At 34.6% G+C, this 17,039-nt stretch overlaps 1 protein-coding gene across 3 annotated transcripts; it reads right to left on the bottom strand.

The window, feature by feature from the left end:
- Positions 1 to 5,706: 5,706 nt before the first annotated feature.
- Positions 5,707 to 14,562, bottom strand: LOC123895592. 3 transcript variants are annotated; one of them, XM_045946026.1, is made up of 9 exons: positions 14,043 to 14,560; positions 12,989 to 13,147; positions 12,280 to 12,363; positions 11,612 to 11,710; positions 10,818 to 10,910; positions 10,459 to 10,602; positions 7,229 to 7,336; positions 6,329 to 6,380; positions 5,707 to 6,219 (listed from the first exon to the last, which is right to left on the bottom strand). In XM_045946026.1, the coding sequence occupies exons 1-9, from the start codon at positions 14,385 to 14,387 to the stop codon at positions 6,188 to 6,190; spliced, it is 1,116 nt and encodes a 371-aa protein (XP_045801982.1). In that variant the 5' UTR covers positions 14,388 to 14,560; the 3' UTR covers positions 5,707 to 6,187. The 3 variants fall into 3 exon arrangements, with proteins under 3 accessions (XP_045801982.1, XP_045801983.1, XP_045801984.1); XM_045946027.1 differs by having other exon boundaries at positions 11,612 to 11,707; XM_045946028.1 differs by lacking the exons at positions 5,707 to 6,219; positions 6,329 to 6,380 and having other exon boundaries at positions 7,265 to 7,400; positions 14,043 to 14,562.
- Between the last annotated feature and the right edge of the window lie 2,477 nt (positions 14,563 to 17,039).

The following is a 17,039-nucleotide window of genomic DNA, read 5'->3' as shown; positions in this document are numbered from 1 at the left end:
TTGTTGAAGTTCTAAAAGTTGTTAATGAAATATTTTGTTAACCCTTCTATCAAATAAGGGTATATTGTGAATGGGGGCTGTTTAAATTTCGTTGGGAATGTTGTGTGTTGTATTAGTCTCCCAATTCACTGCGTGATACTTCCTTCCTCCTAGTCTCAGTATCACCCCATATGAATAGATTATTGATTCAAACGTCAAGTTATATTCAATACAAGCAAAAACGGTGAGACCGAAGAACTTACTTAACTAGTCACATCAGCATATAAACTATAACCTCAAAATCTGACCTTACCAAACAGAGTCTATGATCTTAATCCCTCTGAAAGTAAACCCAATCATACATATATATAAAAATTCACACTTGAATGAAAAGACAAAAGGACAACAAGTTGCGTTGCTAGCTCTTTTATAATCGTATGAAATTTAATAATCGATCAAACCTTTACAATCACTCTCCAAATAGGAGAAGATGTTGAACTATCACTCATAACCGGTGTTCCACTATATTTTGTCTTTTTTGCTTCTAGGTATCTTTTGCTTGGTATTTTTCATTCTTAATTAAGCTACAAAACCATGATATGGTAGATTGGAATTGGATCCCCTCCTGCTGTGTTCTCTCCTGCCCTATCATCAACTGTCGGATTAATCCAACGGATGATAGAGAGTGAAAGTACAGATTAAAAAAAACCTTTCTCGCCAAGAATCTCGCTTTAGGGCTCGATTGGTTCGAAGTAGATGGAGGGAAGGGGGGAAATCTTGACAAAAAAAAATTCTTTTTATTAAATCATTTTTCAAAAAAAAAAAAAACGTTTTTTATTCTTGAAAAAAAGAAACAAAATTTAAAAACAAATTTTTTTAAAATGTTCCCTCACAATTTAAAATGTTCTATGAATTTAAAATATTCCTTTTGCCAATTTAAAACGTTTTTTTAACCAATTAAATCTCTCTAATAATTGAGATTTTTTGTTTTAAATTTTTTTTTCAAAAATAAAAAACATTTTTTTTTTAAAAAAGATTTAATAAAAATAATTTTTTTTATCAAGATTACCCCCTCCCCTCCCCTCCATCTACCTCGAACCAATCGGACCCTCGCACAATCTTTCATCATCTTGACCACGCACAGCAGTGACGTGATGACCTTTTAATGGAGAACCACGATGTCGAGTTGGCACAACATTGGTAGCGACGAGCCGACGACGAATTCGTACAACGACGACAGTAACGTCGACTTGTACAATGGTGGCGGCCTTGTTGTCTTGTTCACACCACAGAAGCAGCGGTAATGGGGCCAGATCTTTCTGATGAATATTTGGTTACGTTTGGCTCATAACACATACCTTGTTTAATGTATTTTTTTTTATTTTGTTTTTGTTTTCACCACCAGTTTAATCTGGTTCGGGGGTCAGTTCTGACATTAAGTGGTTCCAGCCCCCTCTTGATCGCAGTTGCGAGGGATCGAACCGTGGTCCTCCCTACCAAGTTCAACGCCAATCACCACTGAACCAACTAACTACCTTGTTTAATGTATTTTTTTCTTTCAAGTTAAGCTATAATGGTTATTAAAATTTAATTATATGTTAATCAACTAAGTTGCATAATGCAAGAACCCTTTTATTAATTATGACAAAAAGCACATGACTCTGAAATTTTGAAGATGAAATTGGAAAATAAGATTTGAGAGCAGATAGAGAACATGTAGGTGAAGGAAGATCTGGCCTCATTACCTTAAATGAAAACACGAAAACACCGTTGTGGGGTGTGGTTATGGTGCATAAGTTCCCAAACTTATGCACCATGCATAAACTTGCTTCCTACACCCATCATATTTGCTTCCTACACCAAAAGTCAGCCCAAGCCCAAAATTAGGCAATCCATTACTCGCGCGCCCCTCATATACTACCCCATTACTTGCGTGCCCCCCATTTGCTTAGCGCACCCCCCAGGTTTTTTTTCCTTTTTTCCCTAGATTTCTTGTGAACCCCCCAATTTTTTTTTTCCTCCCCTAGATTTCTAGCGCGTCCCCAATTTTTTTCCCTCCTCCAAACTTCTAGCGCACCCCCCCAAATTTCTAGCGCGCCCCCCGTTTCCAATTAAATAATAACTTTTGTTCATTTGAAGTATATATTATAAAAATCCATTTTTAATTAATTTTCGTCATACACCCCCTCGAAGCCCAACATAATAACGAATGGTTCATGTATATATAAAGCATACTTGTCAAACATACAATTTAATTTTAAGTTTTATCAATCATAATCACAATATAAATAAAATCTCATACATTAATTACATATATATATATATATATATATATATATATATATATATATATATATATATATATATATATATATATATATACATATATATGGGGTTTTCTAACTTAGACCCTAGTTAGGTCTAAGTTAGCAAGGTGCACCTTTTCAATTGGACCAAAATACCCATTCTTTTTAATTAATTAACCAAAATACCCATCAATGGACGCGGATCCAGTGTCGCGCGCGTACTGAAGGACCATGGTTACAGACCGTTGATTTCCATCAGACAGCCAAGATCTGATCTCATCAAGACTGTCTGATCAATCCGACAGCCCAGATCATCCTGATCCATCAGATTCCAGAGCGTGCGCCACACTGGATTACACCCTGGAGAGAGAAAAATTTGCTTTTTAAAAGTAGGACACGTGTCACACAATGGTTGGCTGGACGTGATTTTTGTTCATTTAATACTTTGAACTCAATTATTTCGTTGTAAATTAATTTTTTATTTTTTTCTTTTTATACCAAAATTCATAATTTTTTTTTTCTACAAATAGAGACTTGGTTCGTTTGATTTGGACACCGAAAAAAAATGCAATTTTTCACTACCTTAATCTCATTTTTTGTCTACTAAATACGTTACTTGTGTGTTGTAATTTAACACGCACCACTCAACCAACTCACTGAAACCATTATACCAGGAAAATAGTAGATAATATTCTGGAACTTTTGGTATATTTTATGAAATTTTTGGAGACCTGAAACTATTTTTAGTTAATTAAATGAGATAAAACGGTAATTAAAAACTAGTGTTTGCTTCTGAAACCATTTTACTGGTAGAATGGTTGCACATAGTTGTATTCTGAAACCATTTTACTGGTAGAATGGTTTCAATGAGTAATTTATTAATTGTGTTTGCTTCTGAAACCATTTATCTGGTACAATGGTTTCAGAGAGTTGTAATCTGAAACCATTTTGCTGGTAGAATGGTTTCAGTAAGTTGATTATTAGTTATTTGCTTCTGAAACCATTTAGCTTGTAGAATGGTTGCACATAGTTGTATTCTGAAACCATTTTACTGGTAGAATGGTTTCAGTGAGTAATTTATTAATTGTGTTTGCTTCTGAAACCATTTATCTGGTACAATGGTTTCAGAGAGTTGTAATCTGAAACCATTTTGCTGGTAGAATGGTTTCAGTGAGTTGATGTAAGGTAGTGAAAAATTAGATTAAGGTAGTGAAAAATTGGGTTTTTTTTTCTGTGTCCAAATCAAACGAACCAAGTCTCTATTTGTAGAGAAAAAAAAATTATGAATTTTGGTATAAAAAAATAAAAATAAAAAATTAATTTACAACGAAATAATTGAGTTCAAAGTATTAAATGGAAAAAAATCACGCCCAGCCGATCAGACAGCGACACGTGTCCTGCTTTTAAAAAGTAGATTCTTCTCTCTCCAGGGTGTAATCCAGTGTGGTGCACGCGCTGGAATCTGATGGATTCGGATGATCTGGGCTGTCTGATTGATCAGACAGTCTTGATGAGATCAGATCTTGGCTGTCTGATGGAAATCAACGGTTTGTAACCATGGTCCTGCGGTACTCGCGCGAGACTGGATCCGCGTCCATTGATGGTAATTTGGTTAATTAATTAAAAAGAATGGGTATTTTTGTCCAACTGAAAAGGTGCACCTTGCTAACTTAGACCCAACTGGGTCTAAGTTAGCAGCCCCCTATATATATATATATATATCAATTTTTCTTTACAATAAAAAAATGATCGAATCCAATATCTCATGCATACTATCCAAATTTTTTTCAACTAAACTAACCCTAATTGCTTTATATGATTTTTTGCTTTACGTAGCATGGTTTTGTAAAATGGTTATGTGATGTTTTACTTAATAACAATGGTTTCAGTGTATAACATCTTGAAACCAAATAACAAGACTAATGGTTTCAGTGTATAACGCTATGAAACCATTTAACTAGAATAATGGTTTCAGTGTATAACAGTATGAAACCATTTAACTAGACAAATGGTTTCAGTGTATAACAGTATGAAACCATTTAACTAGACAAATGGTTTCAGTGTATAACATCTTGAAACCAATTAACAAGACTAATGGTTTCAGTAATAATCAATATTTAAACCATTAAACCATACTTATGGTTTCAGTAATAATCAATATTTAAAATCATTAAACCATTTAGTGTAAAACCATTTTACAATACAAATGGTTTCAGTGTATAACTATATAAAACAATTTAACCAGCATCATGGTTTCCAGGATTTTTAAAACCATAAAAACACAATATTGATTTCAATAAACACATAAAACCATTTTATAATACAAATGGTTTCACTTTTTAACTCTCTGAAACCATTTAACCAGCATAATGGTTTCCAGAATAATTGTAACGAAAATTCATACTTATGGTTTCACTGTTGTAACGAAAATTTATATTCTCGAGGAAAACATACAACCAGAGAGAGTGACTGGCCTCAAAGGATCTCAAAATATTCAAATAATTTTGTATAAAATTCTGCAAATTTTTCAAGAAATATTAATATTTTTAATAACATTTCTTCCTCATTTAAATAATTAAAAATAGTTACAGGTGTCCAAAAATTCCCAAAGAGATACCCAAATTTCAAGAAAATTATGTATTATTTTTATATAAAACAAAATTAAAAAAACGGATTTCATAGGACCCACACGCGCCTCCACGCGCCTCAGCTGCAACTAGGTGTAGATGACGCGCACAGTTCATCTCCACCTTCACCCATTTCTGCAATTCAAGGGTCACGCGACCCGATTTACCGACCCGGTTCGTTCTCTCTTGTTTCTCAACGGGAGACGACGAACCTTATACCGTTTTGATCGTCATTCGATTTTAGAGAGATACCTTATGTTATTTTCAAAAATAGACAATCGAATCACTCGTAAAAAGAGAGCATGGGAGAGAACGCGAGAGAGAAAGGTTGAAGAAAAGGAGAACACGCGTGATTACCTCTCCCTTAAAGAGTGACTAGGATTATTACATGTGTAAGACCCATCTAATGGTTGGAAATGGTTTATGCACCATGCATAAATTTGGACTTATGGATATTAACTTTTGCCACCATTGTGAACAAGACAACGCCGCCGTAATGGCGCGGTGAAGAAAACTCGCACAAATAAAAAAGAAAACAAAGCTCAATTCGTTTCTCTCTATTCAGTTTTGCTTTTCAGTGTTTGTCTCTCTTCCGTTGGATTAATCCAACAGTTGACAATAGGGCAGGAGAGAACACAGCAGGAGAGGATCCTCTTCATTGCCGCTCTCACTAGTCATTTAATCGTTAATAAGTTAAGATATGCACGTACAATTGATAAGGAAGTAATCTCACATCCAACAAAGTCTGGTGTGAAGTTAAGGTAGATGTCAAGAAATGTCTTTATCTATTAGCGTTAGGTAGAATCTTGCATTCCATTTATTTTGTGAAAATAGCTTAATATTACAAGAAATGAAACAGCACAATAGACAAGCAGCATAATTAGTGTAATAATTTAATTCTAATAATAATCATGTCTACAATAGACAATAAAGAGTTTCTGGTCTACCATATATCCCAAGAATGAAAATTTGAAAATCACAAAATCCAATTTCAAGTGGCTAGTGGGAACCTTTCACTCCACAACCTGACAGAAATTGAAAAGCTCTGATGGTAAAAATTACTACCATTGGCACTGCTGGCTGCTGGGGCCCAGCCTGTATCAGTAAAACTACATTGGACTACAAAACATTAGTCAAATGGTCATGACGAGTGATAGAGGACTAATTCAAAATTATTCGATCTTGAGGTTTGAAAGAACGGTGACAAGAATCCGTAAATTGTAGGTATTCTGCCACAAACCCAAAACATAACCATTAACTGCCATTAATAAATTATTAACCTACATACTCTTCCTGAACTTGGCCATCTGTAAAAGGAGAAAAAGCTTAGAAAGGTCTAACATAAGTACATACAAATGAAAAGAGGTACATGAACATTAAATCTGAACAAATGTTTGAAGATTTTGAAAGGCTCACCAGCAAGATGGATGGCCAAATTTGCTTGAGCATCAGCGTCAGAGTTGAAGTTCTTGACAAAGGAAGGAATAAAGAAAGTTATTTTTGAAGCACAAATAAAAGCATCTGGAGTCTTATTAATGTGCATGTGTAAGTTTTAAATGAGGCCCTTTCCCGACACATTAAATCTCAAAGGAAAGAAGTGATTCATTAAACAGATGATTCCTAAAGGGAAAACCATTCATATGCAATAAAGGACTTGACTTTAGTAGGCCTGTCTAGGAAGTAGAATTAGCATCTAGGAAATTATGCACATCATGTCATCAACAAATAGCGATTTAAAAAACAAATTCAACCAGAAAGGGGATGGTGCTGGTGCATTTATAGAATTCAATGAAAACATATTTGTACCACTAAGAAGGCAATGCATAGCATTTAGTTGATGTGTACCTAAGGACGAACAAAGCATATAGATTCCATTCTATGTTTGGTTAATTTTAACTTGAATATAATTGGACATGAGCTCAAAAAGTAATATATTTTGGTTCCACTATAAGATTGGAACTAAGAATAATAAAAAAGTACTCCATTCTATTCTTTATCATTATATATTCTATTCGTGCGCTAAATACTACCACCTTCATCTCATTGATTTTTAGTATTAAATACTAAATAGGTAATACCCTTAGGTTGAGCGGGTTCCAACAATTTGTGTATCATATAAACAAATCTTTTGAAGGGGAAAATTATAACATTAAGAAGTTCCAGAAGGTATTACATGTTCACATTTTTTGACTGAAAACACTTATTTCTCCTACTTTAGATAATTTGCAAGATTACGATACTTGATAAATAGCTAATATAAACTATAAAGCCAAATGAAATTAATATATACCAAGTGTTCAGTAAACTGGTACCTACCCTTAGAACATGACTGATCTTGAATGACACAAATTTCTCCTTGAGTTCTTTGGCCACCTTATACAATGTAGACAAGTTCTCATTCTTGACCTTCCATGAACCATCAATCTGTTTCAAGCAGTAGCGTTGGAACATTGAAGAGAAACAAACGGTAAATGATAGTGACCATGTGCTAGAAAATGAAAATGAAATGGATTAGAATACTTGAACTTTGTTCTATCATTTGTTAAGGGTTTTAATTTTGTAAGTATATATTTCTTTTAATTTTTCTTAGTGATTTTATTCTATTTTGGATTGTCTTATTCCAACTTAGAACAGGAAAAGCTTATTATTATGGTGTTTGGATTTATTAGATCTGTATAGAAGCCTTCAATGTAATTACGTAAACAATTGAGATTCTTTGGTTATTTTATGATATTTAGTAGATATTTGAATCAGAGGAATACACCCTAGAGAAGTACTGCAGGTTTTTCAGGGAGGAATATCCTGCAACGACAAACACTATTGGATTATTTTAAAAAACACCTAGATGAACTCAGATGTTTTTCATGTACTAAGTTGCATTTTCGAGACTAACATGATTTACGCCAAATTACTTTGAATCTTTTGTTTGTTCCATTATCATGTTCCCAATGGTACATACTAGAAAAGAGCAATGCTACGGTCACACTCTTTAACACACTCTTTTAACACACCCCAATAGAATTTTGCCATGTCATTCACCTTTTTTATTCTTCAACCTGTTAACCGGTTGTTCAGGTCTTGAGAAAAAGTATCGCAAAATAATGACAAGAAAAGAAAAAATAAAACTCCCAACATTTTCCAATTTGTCTTGCACATCCCCATACAACAAAGACACACAGTGGCCGCCATCGATACAACAAAACATTTTCCAATTTGTCTTTCTCATCAAAACCTTATCGTCTTTTATGTGCCTGATGCTTGAAGCTCTTGTGGCCGCCATCGATGTTTTGGTTGCGAGTGATATACACCATTTTTGAGATAGGGAAATCATTTTTTATGACAGAATGAGTTAGTTCCATTTTTGCTCGGCTGGTAGCTGTATGAGCGGTAACGTCCACTTAAGGCTCCGTGAGAAGAGCGGTGGACAGAAATGGTGTTAGATTCATTTTTGTTGCAGTTTTTTATTTTTCCTTCTTTCAGATCTATATGAACCCATTCTTTTGGTGGATTGATTTAAATTCCAATGGGAATTTGGGAAATATGCAAATAATTTTTGTCAATTTGGGTCTTGCCGTTGAACTTGCAGAACTTGAGAAAATTTGGGTGTTCCCATGGAGACATTGCAGAAGGAAGAGACATGTTCTTGTTTGAATAAGGAAGATGAATAGTTAAAATAAATAATTAATATAAAATAAATGATAAAGATAAAACAAATTGCTTCCTTTAAAATGAAACGGTTGTAGGTTATTTAACAAAATAAGTGAATGACATGTCATATTATTATTGGAGTGTGTTAAAGGAGTGTGTTAAAGGAGTGTGTAAAAGAGTGTGACACTAGCATTGCTCTACTAGAAAATGTGTTTAAAGTGTATTCATGTATCAGTACCACCAAGCAACTTGCATGCAGCTAGCTGCTGCCAAATGGATGGACAAAGAAAACTTGAGGTAAGTAATGTGATAATAACACAATGAGTTTTAAGTTTTTTTGATAACTTAATACCGAGATGTATTGTAGAGTGTCTGTTTTAAGTTTTTTTGATAACTTAATGCAGCAGCAGAAAAATTTGATAATTTAAACCAACTTTGTCCAACATTTAAGCAAAACAATGTCTCAACCAACCTATTGGTTATCTGAATGTACTTTCATTTTAAACTCAGGGTTATCAAAATCAGTGAGAGTATACTAATTTTAAAAGGCTAAGACAAATATGGGTTGACATTAAGGGCTATGTTAATTTGTTCGAGGAGCAAATATTTTCCATGTTTTGGTTACAAAGGAAGCGGTAAAACCAGGTAGGGCTGAGCAATGGTCAGATACGGGCGGTTTCGGTTCCAAAATTGCAAAGATGAAGCAAACCGAAGTGTTGAAATATGTACCCATTTCCGACCAAACATGGCAGCGGTTTTGTCGGTTGTCGGGTTAAGCGAATGGCGGTTTGCACGGGTGGGTTAATTCGGTTAACCACCACTGTTAAGATGTTCTTGCCTTCATCTCCATTGTAAAATGAGACACTGTTTGGCCATGAAAATAGAGCAAAAATTATGACAAGATGAAGAAGATGTTCTTGATACTATATTAAATATTATATATTATATTGAGTTGGATGGTTTTTTGTGGCCACTTGTTTAGAATAGTGGTTTTACTTTTGAGTCAATAGTTTTGTGTCTGAAAAGTAGTACTACTACTAGTCTTTTTGTTTGAATAAGACATGTCAACATGAATGAAAGGGTATCACGTGGTGTATAGAAAGGCTCACCGAAAAGAGAAGCTTAAATCTGGCTTTGAGACATGCTCATTCCTTATTTCTCAATATAATATTACAGTAATAATAACTATATTTGTTCCACAATTTCTCCAGTGCGGTCGGTTTCGGCCATCGATAGCCAGTAAATTTCAAAACCGCCACCGACCATGGCCAACTGCTTGTAACCATAATTTCTTATCAGGCAACCCGAAGCCCAATATAACCCGCCCGAGTCTCGGTCGGTCTGTGCAGTTTTAACGGGTCTCGGTCGGTCTGAACATTCTTGCTCAGCCCTAAAACCAGGTGAGCAGATGAAAAAATAATGGCTCAAGCCTCAAAGTGAGTATGAAGACTCATTGCGAGTTTTGCGAACAGAAAGAATTTAATGGGGCGGCAAAGTATTCTACTATGTTTTCCTCAGTTCCACTCTTTTAACAATGTGTACTAATAACATGTTTCAAAAAGCACTATAACGCGTTTTGTTGGACCTAACTCATCTACTGCCAACGGAAATGAAACCTGGCATCAAGTGCTTCGAAAGGATGCTAGGTGTCATCGCCAAAGAGGTAATGTCTATGAACTTAAGCTTCGAGTATTCTCCCAAAATTAATCAAGTTTACCACAATAATGTTTTTATTTTACACACAGTTTTCTTAAATGTTCAATCAAAAATAAGGAAAAGTTTAAAGCGCTATAAGATGCAAAAACCAAAGAAACAATGAAAATATACTATAATAAAACGTATAAACATTTAATTATGTTAGAATAAACTTAACATAAAGAAGAATATAAATAGCAAACCTGCATGCAGACAAGTTTAGAGTCCCCTTGTATACAGATACTGGTGAATCCTTTTTTAAGAGCATATCTCATTCCCAATATCATTGCACGATATTCAGCAACATTGTTTGTTGCTATACCCACACCTTCACGAACCTTATAAATCTTTAAAGTAATAATAGTTAAAGAGATCAATATTTGTATGAAAATTATGTACTCCCTCCGTCCCAAAATATAAGGGAAAATTGGTCAAAAATTTGGACTAAATACATCAACTTTGTTTGACCAATTTTCCCTTATATTTTGGGACGGAGTTGTATATACATTTTTTTTTGGTAGACAAAATTATGTATATTCATAGAAACGCAAGTTATATGTACCAAATTCCCATCTTTAGATCGCAGAATAGCTCCGGCACCAGCTTTTCCAGGATTTCCTTTTGACGCACCATCAAACTCAACAATACAAGTCTTCTGCACAAGGACATATGACTATGAATACAAATATAAATCATAAAAAATTAATCAAAAGATTCATTCAAAACTCTATAGGATACAAATCAACAAAAGCAACCGGAGAGCCTCCAGTGACCACCCTATGATTCTCGAGTCTGCAATTAAAATAACGACTGCGAAATAATGTAACTATCCCTGATTGCATCCAATATCTTAGGATGAAATACAGCGAACCCCTTCAACCTTCAACTACAAGTTAATTGCACAAAACCCCTGTGCTCCAAAACTTGACAAGTTCAGGGAGACCAGTTGCTATGATTTCAACCCCGTGGTGGTTTTCACGTTTCTAAAAGAGCGTTTACTACACAATACAAATTTCTTGTGTGCTCCATCACAAATTGTCTTGGTTCAGTAATTGACCAATAACTGAAGGGAGTTAGATGCATTTCAGTCAATACTTTTTGAGGAGCAAAGACACTAAGACAGGACCCAAGTAGCCACATCCTATACGGGAAGATCTCATAAAAAGTAACTTCGGTCAAAAAGGAAAGCAACACAATTCCATTGGCCCTGACTATCACACGTTTCAGATTAAAATATCCATGGTTGCACAATAGCACCTCATATGGAAAAAATCCTCCAACGAGTGTTGTAGAAATAGGGGAACCCTGAGTTAACATAATTTTGCATACATGAGCATTAATATGGTTTCTGCTTACATTTGCAAGTGAAGATGCTTCGCCCACAGCAGCACGATCTAACTTGACTTGCTTTCTCAAGGGATCTTCAGAGATGGATGTCAAACCAGTTGCTTTCTGCTAAGCAGTTAATAAAGTTATATGTTAAAACATTTACACAAATTTTTTGGGATAGTGCATCCAGTTATGAAGAATCAACACATTAAGAAAAGATACCCAAACCGTGACCCTGATCACACGGTAATACCACCAACCATCATGTCAAGGACCTTCGGCATGTCTTATTAGAGAAAATGATTTATGTTCTCATTAATAATTAGAAAAGTGCCACCTTATTTTCACTTTATTTCCTATTTCCAAATACTGGTATATGTATAAGATACAATGAAAACCAATTTTTGTTTTCCTTGTGCTATTTCTGGAAACAATGAAGTGCTAATTAGGTGTTAATTTGTAAATTTTAGTAAGAACAAGAAACATTCTCTCAAACCAAACAAGTCCTTAATAAGTTATATCAACAAGATTTTCTCATGTGTTGACTAATTTTAGACTCGATAGAGGTTTCTTGCTGACATGACAAATTGATAATTTATAACTGTCAAACATAAAATCTTAGCATACAGATACATATTCCTGAATCTTTGCCTTCCTGATAAGCATGTAATAAATTCATATGGTACTAAGCTTACCACATTATCTTGTTCAAGCATTTCTAAAGCTCTCTTTTTAGATGTATCTGCATTTGATGTGGTTCCTTTGGTAGAAGAAGGATCCTGAGACACATAGTAAATATTCTGATTTTCTTCATAAACAAACCTAAAACTACATTTAAGGTAGCAAGAAAGCATACATCAAGGGAACAGAAATGTGCGAGCTATAATATAGAATACTATCTTGAAAAGTATTTTCAACACAAAATACTATTATCTAGTATCTACTAACTGGTTTTTTATGATGTAACCACAAAATAGGTTTTACAAAAATTGCAATTAAGATGGAGCTGAATCTAGCAATTGATAACTGAAAATGTATTGGAAATTTTAAAGGATTCTATACATTTAGTCTTGCAAGAATTTCAAAGTGAAAGAAGAATTATTATAATTACTCCCATCAACCACCAATGCCCTACAAATTTCAATGTGATTTACGTTATCTGAGAGCACATTTTGCTACCAATTCAAAACATTTCATTGAATGTCTTCAACTCACAGTTAAGGATACAAATACGGTGGATCAAGGATACAGGCTTATTTTAAACATGAAAAAATAAAACTTTTAGAGGTTGATACAAGTTTTCACTCTTCAACTCAAAAATAACATTTTCCCTTCCTATTTTTCTAGAGAAGATCATTCATCATTAAAGAAGAGAAAATCAAACACATTGAAACTGCTATTTACCTGGAAAGGACAAGGAACGAGTGTGCCAAACAAATCCTCGTTCAAATCAGAGGCTCTAATTGTGTATAAAGCATTCTTTAGCCCATGCGAGAGAAGATATTCCTCAGTTTCCTTCGACATCGAATACCCCTTGTATACACTAACAGGAGGATCACATACCTAACAGAACAGAAACATCAATAACTCATCCTTAAAAACCTTTGAAGATTACTTTTCAATTTTGACCTAAGGAAATGGAAACAAAACAACAAACACAAAACAACATAATAATGCTCTCAAATCAACAACTACTGCGTCCAATCAAGCAGCTAAGTTTCAGCATTAAAGAAAAAGCCAATTTCAAAACTAGCAATAGCAACAGAAAGTCGTGCCCGCAGAGATCATAAGCATAACAAAAAAAAAAATAAAGATATTTTGAAACACAAATTTAACAACAATTTGGATGGTTTACGAATTTTAAATATGTGGTTAATTACATTCAGCAGATGATCAACAAATATAACAAGGTGTTGAACCTCACTAACCATCCACCGAATGTATTAACCAGGATTTCCACGTGTTCAAATATACAGGATATCCGTTGACCATCCATATTGTGTCCAAATATATACATAATTAACAAATCATTGCATCTTTTTATATTCATTAATATCATTCACCAAACATAATTAAATTAACCATGTATGAGAATTACGCGTTAAACATCAAAACTATTGTTTCAGTGTGTCAAACGAACACAGTTCTAAGCATAATGCTGGCGTAAAGCAGGTATCTTCTGCGCGCAACTACAAAGACTAATGCCACGAGCCTTTTGGGACCCAAATGGGCAGCAAACTCTCCTCAGAGTTTTAACGATGCTGCATGCCCAAGCCAGGCATCGAGCATAATGCAAGTTACTCACACCACTATCTAGATTTTCAACCAAACATTTTTCTGCTCACCATCAATTTTATTACCAATCATAAAAAATAAAAACTTTACAACAGTAAAAAAATCAAATAAATTTAAAAAAATAAAAAATAAAAAATAGAAATGAAGTTGATAAGAAAATTACAGAAGATCCAACTTGAGCTTGAGAATCACTGAGACTACTATAAATTCCAACAACATCGCCTTTCCTTACAACATAAAACGCATCATCCTTTTCATGATCCATCGTCGTTTCAGGCTCTACTTTTTGCAACTTAGAAGAACTACTTTTGCGCCCTTTTCTAGTGGAATAGCAGCGAGTAACCGTCGATAATACGAATTCTGAACGAAAAGACCTAATACTGGAAGAATAGTGTGATTTTCTTGGGAATGAGAAACGGTTAGGAATTCCGTTAGCGATGATTCGAGTTGTTGTTCTTCCGAGTATAGTAGCTGTGAATGATGAGAGGTGGGAGAACACAGCGTTCATGACAGAGAAAGGTTATCGAGAATCAGAAAGTGAAGGAAAATGCATTGTTGTGGAATTGAGAGTTAATTTGTGGGGAAAATTTTGACTTGGAGAAGTTACTACTGGTTTTGATTTTTAGCATAGCAGAATTTTGGAGTTGAAATTGAAACATCAAAAAAGTGAAAGATGATTATTGGTGAGGTTCAGGGGTTTTTTTGTTAAAGGATTTTTTTCTAATCACACCCCCACCCCAAGGAAATTATAGTTATACCCCAGAATGACCTAAATACCCTTAAAATGAAAATGCACTTTATATGATGGTGAGGTTTAGGGGTTTTACAACTTTTGGCACCCCCTAAGTATTCGGCCATTTCTAATTTTTCAAAATGTTTATGTCCACTATTTAATAAATGAACTGAATTTGCTATTTAAATAAACGACGTGTAAAAAATATTCAACTACAACAAATATTTAAGATTTCATGCTCTCTAGAGATCTCCAGGAAAAAATTTTGAATATTTTTTGTCATCTGCTACTTAAATAATGAATGAGGTCTGCTTGAGACTAAGTCTAAGGTGGATGATGACTTGGGGGGAAACTGTTTCGGATTGGATTAAAACCCAATATTCATGAGGCCCAATGCTACCAAGAAGACGTGAGAGCCTTGATACGTGTTACCAAACATAGAAAAGACTCTAGACAAGGACAACCACATTTCCTTTGCACATGCGTCCAACCAATAAGAATCTAGTATAGTACTAAGATTGTACTATCCTTAGCCCCACTCACGTAGTAGAATTGTCACTCTCCATGCATACTCCTACAAGATTTGGCCTATAAATACACACACATCTCTAAACCCTAAGGTATGCAATCTTCACCCAATTTACTTATCAATCATCTCTTTCAAATACTGACTTGAGCGTTTGAGTGCTAACATTTTTGCAAGTACCTTTCCCCTCATACACAAGCTACGACCACCATATCAACCGCTTGTTTCTACCATTGGAGAGTTATTCGTTCTTCCCGTTTAGAGCACATAGAAACACTGCACTTTATTAAAATTTACAACTCTTTGAGTCTTGTGTGTAAACACAACCACAATCTTTGAGAAAGTCCTTAGTTGTAAGCAAAGGAAGTCTTTTTACTTTTGTGTCTTGAGTAGGGGAGTCTCCGAGCTATGTCTTTGGAGTAATTGTAATCTTGGTGATTATAGTGAATAAACTCTCTGAGTGAAGGGACTGGACGTAACCCTAAGATTAAGGGGTGAACCAGTATAAATATTTGTGTCTCTCTTTCTCTATTTTTTTGGTATTTGTCTTTCTTACAAATTATTTTAACTTATATTTTTTAGGAAAAGAAAACACAATACGAATCACACCTTCACTTGAGAGATGACAAATGAATCGACCACCAACATGGTCTGATTCACGTACCAACAACCCCTTGTGAGAAATCACAGCAAACACGAATGACTCTTTCAAGCTAATCAAATCCACATCGCAGAAAACCAATATTGAGAAATATGAACAACACACATCACGGTGGTGAGGAGGTCATGAAATAGAAACAAACCCTTTCTAAAATCTAGAAAAAGTTGAACCATATCTTAAAGATAGGTGAAGACAAATAGAGCTGAGTCCCAAGCACCAATTGGGTTTTTTGGTGGTTTTGCCATGAAGGACAACTCAAAACCGACATCATCAACGCCTACATCGTGAAAAAGAGAGTTTGGGTTGAGGGTGGAGAGACGGTGAAACGGTGATAGTTTGTTAGGAAAGTAATTTGAATTGATCCACAAACTTTTGTAAAAATGTAGAGACAAAATTAAAAATGGAAAATTTAGAGGGATCAAAATTCGAATAATTTTTTTTAAAGAAAATCCATAAAAATTGGTACATTTAGACCTATTAAAAATATATTTAAATTCTTTATTTAAATAACTAAAAAAAAATTTAGCTCGTTGTGGACCTGTATGTTTATTTTTATTTTTTCAAACATGGCTGTATGTATGTTGATTACACACTATAAAGTATATGATCGTAATACCCAATGAATATAACATTAAAGGTTTTGTGGTGTAGTTGGTTATCACGTCAGTCTAACACACTGATGGTCTTTGGTTTGAGTCTGGGTGAAGCCATTTTACACCTTTTTTGTGATTTATTTCCAATTAGCCTCTGGTGTTTTTTTTTTGGAAATTTTCTCTTCCCACCCACTCTCTAGTGTTTGTTTTTTGGAAATTTTCTCTTCCCACCCACACACTTTCTCCCCTACCCCCTAGAAATTCGGAAAACGTTTTCCGAATTTTTTATATTGTAAATTTTACACTAGAAAAATAGTTCGGAACGTAGTTTCCGATTTTTTTTTGCGCGCTAAGGGAGTAGGCGAGAAAGTGAGTGGGTGGGATGCGAAAATTTCTATTTTTTGGGTCAAAGTTCAACATGTTTTGTTGGACCAAAAAGCTCATTACGTTAGTAGATTGGAACATCGTGATCCACACCCTGTCTCTTTCATATTTTTAATTTATTTTATTAATTAGCCTCTGGTGTTTGTCATTTTAGCAAAGTACCCGAGTGATTGGAAGAAGTGGCCGACGTCGAGCCCGCCAAAGACAAAGTTGAAGAAGTGTACATGCAAATACTCTAATCGTAACGCCGACTCCAATTATTT

This window comes from Trifolium pratense, linkage group LG7 (genome assembly GCF_020283565.1).
Source record: "Trifolium pratense cultivar HEN17-A07 linkage group LG7, ARS_RC_1.1, whole genome shotgun sequence".
NCBI classification, from domain to species: domain Eukaryota; kingdom Viridiplantae; phylum Streptophyta; class Magnoliopsida; order Fabales; family Fabaceae; genus Trifolium; species Trifolium pratense.
The sequence above is the reverse complement of the archived record's forward strand: the minus strand, read 5'-3'. Positions and strand labels throughout refer to the sequence as shown.

Bases quoted from the DNA above. Each gene is read 5' to 3' on its own strand.
- LOC123895592 (XM_045946026.1), bottom strand. From the start codon at position 14,387: ATGAACGCTGTGTTCTCCCACCTCTCATCATTCACAGCTACTATACTC. The intron at 10,603-10,817 runs GTACATATAACT...ATTACTTTAAAG, and splicing joins GATCTAAAGATGGGAATTTG to ATTTATAAGGTTCGTGAAGG. The intron at 6,381-7,228 runs GTAGGTACCAGT...TCCTTTGTCAAG, and splicing joins AGATCAGTCATGTTCTAAGG to AACTTCAACTCTGACGCTGA.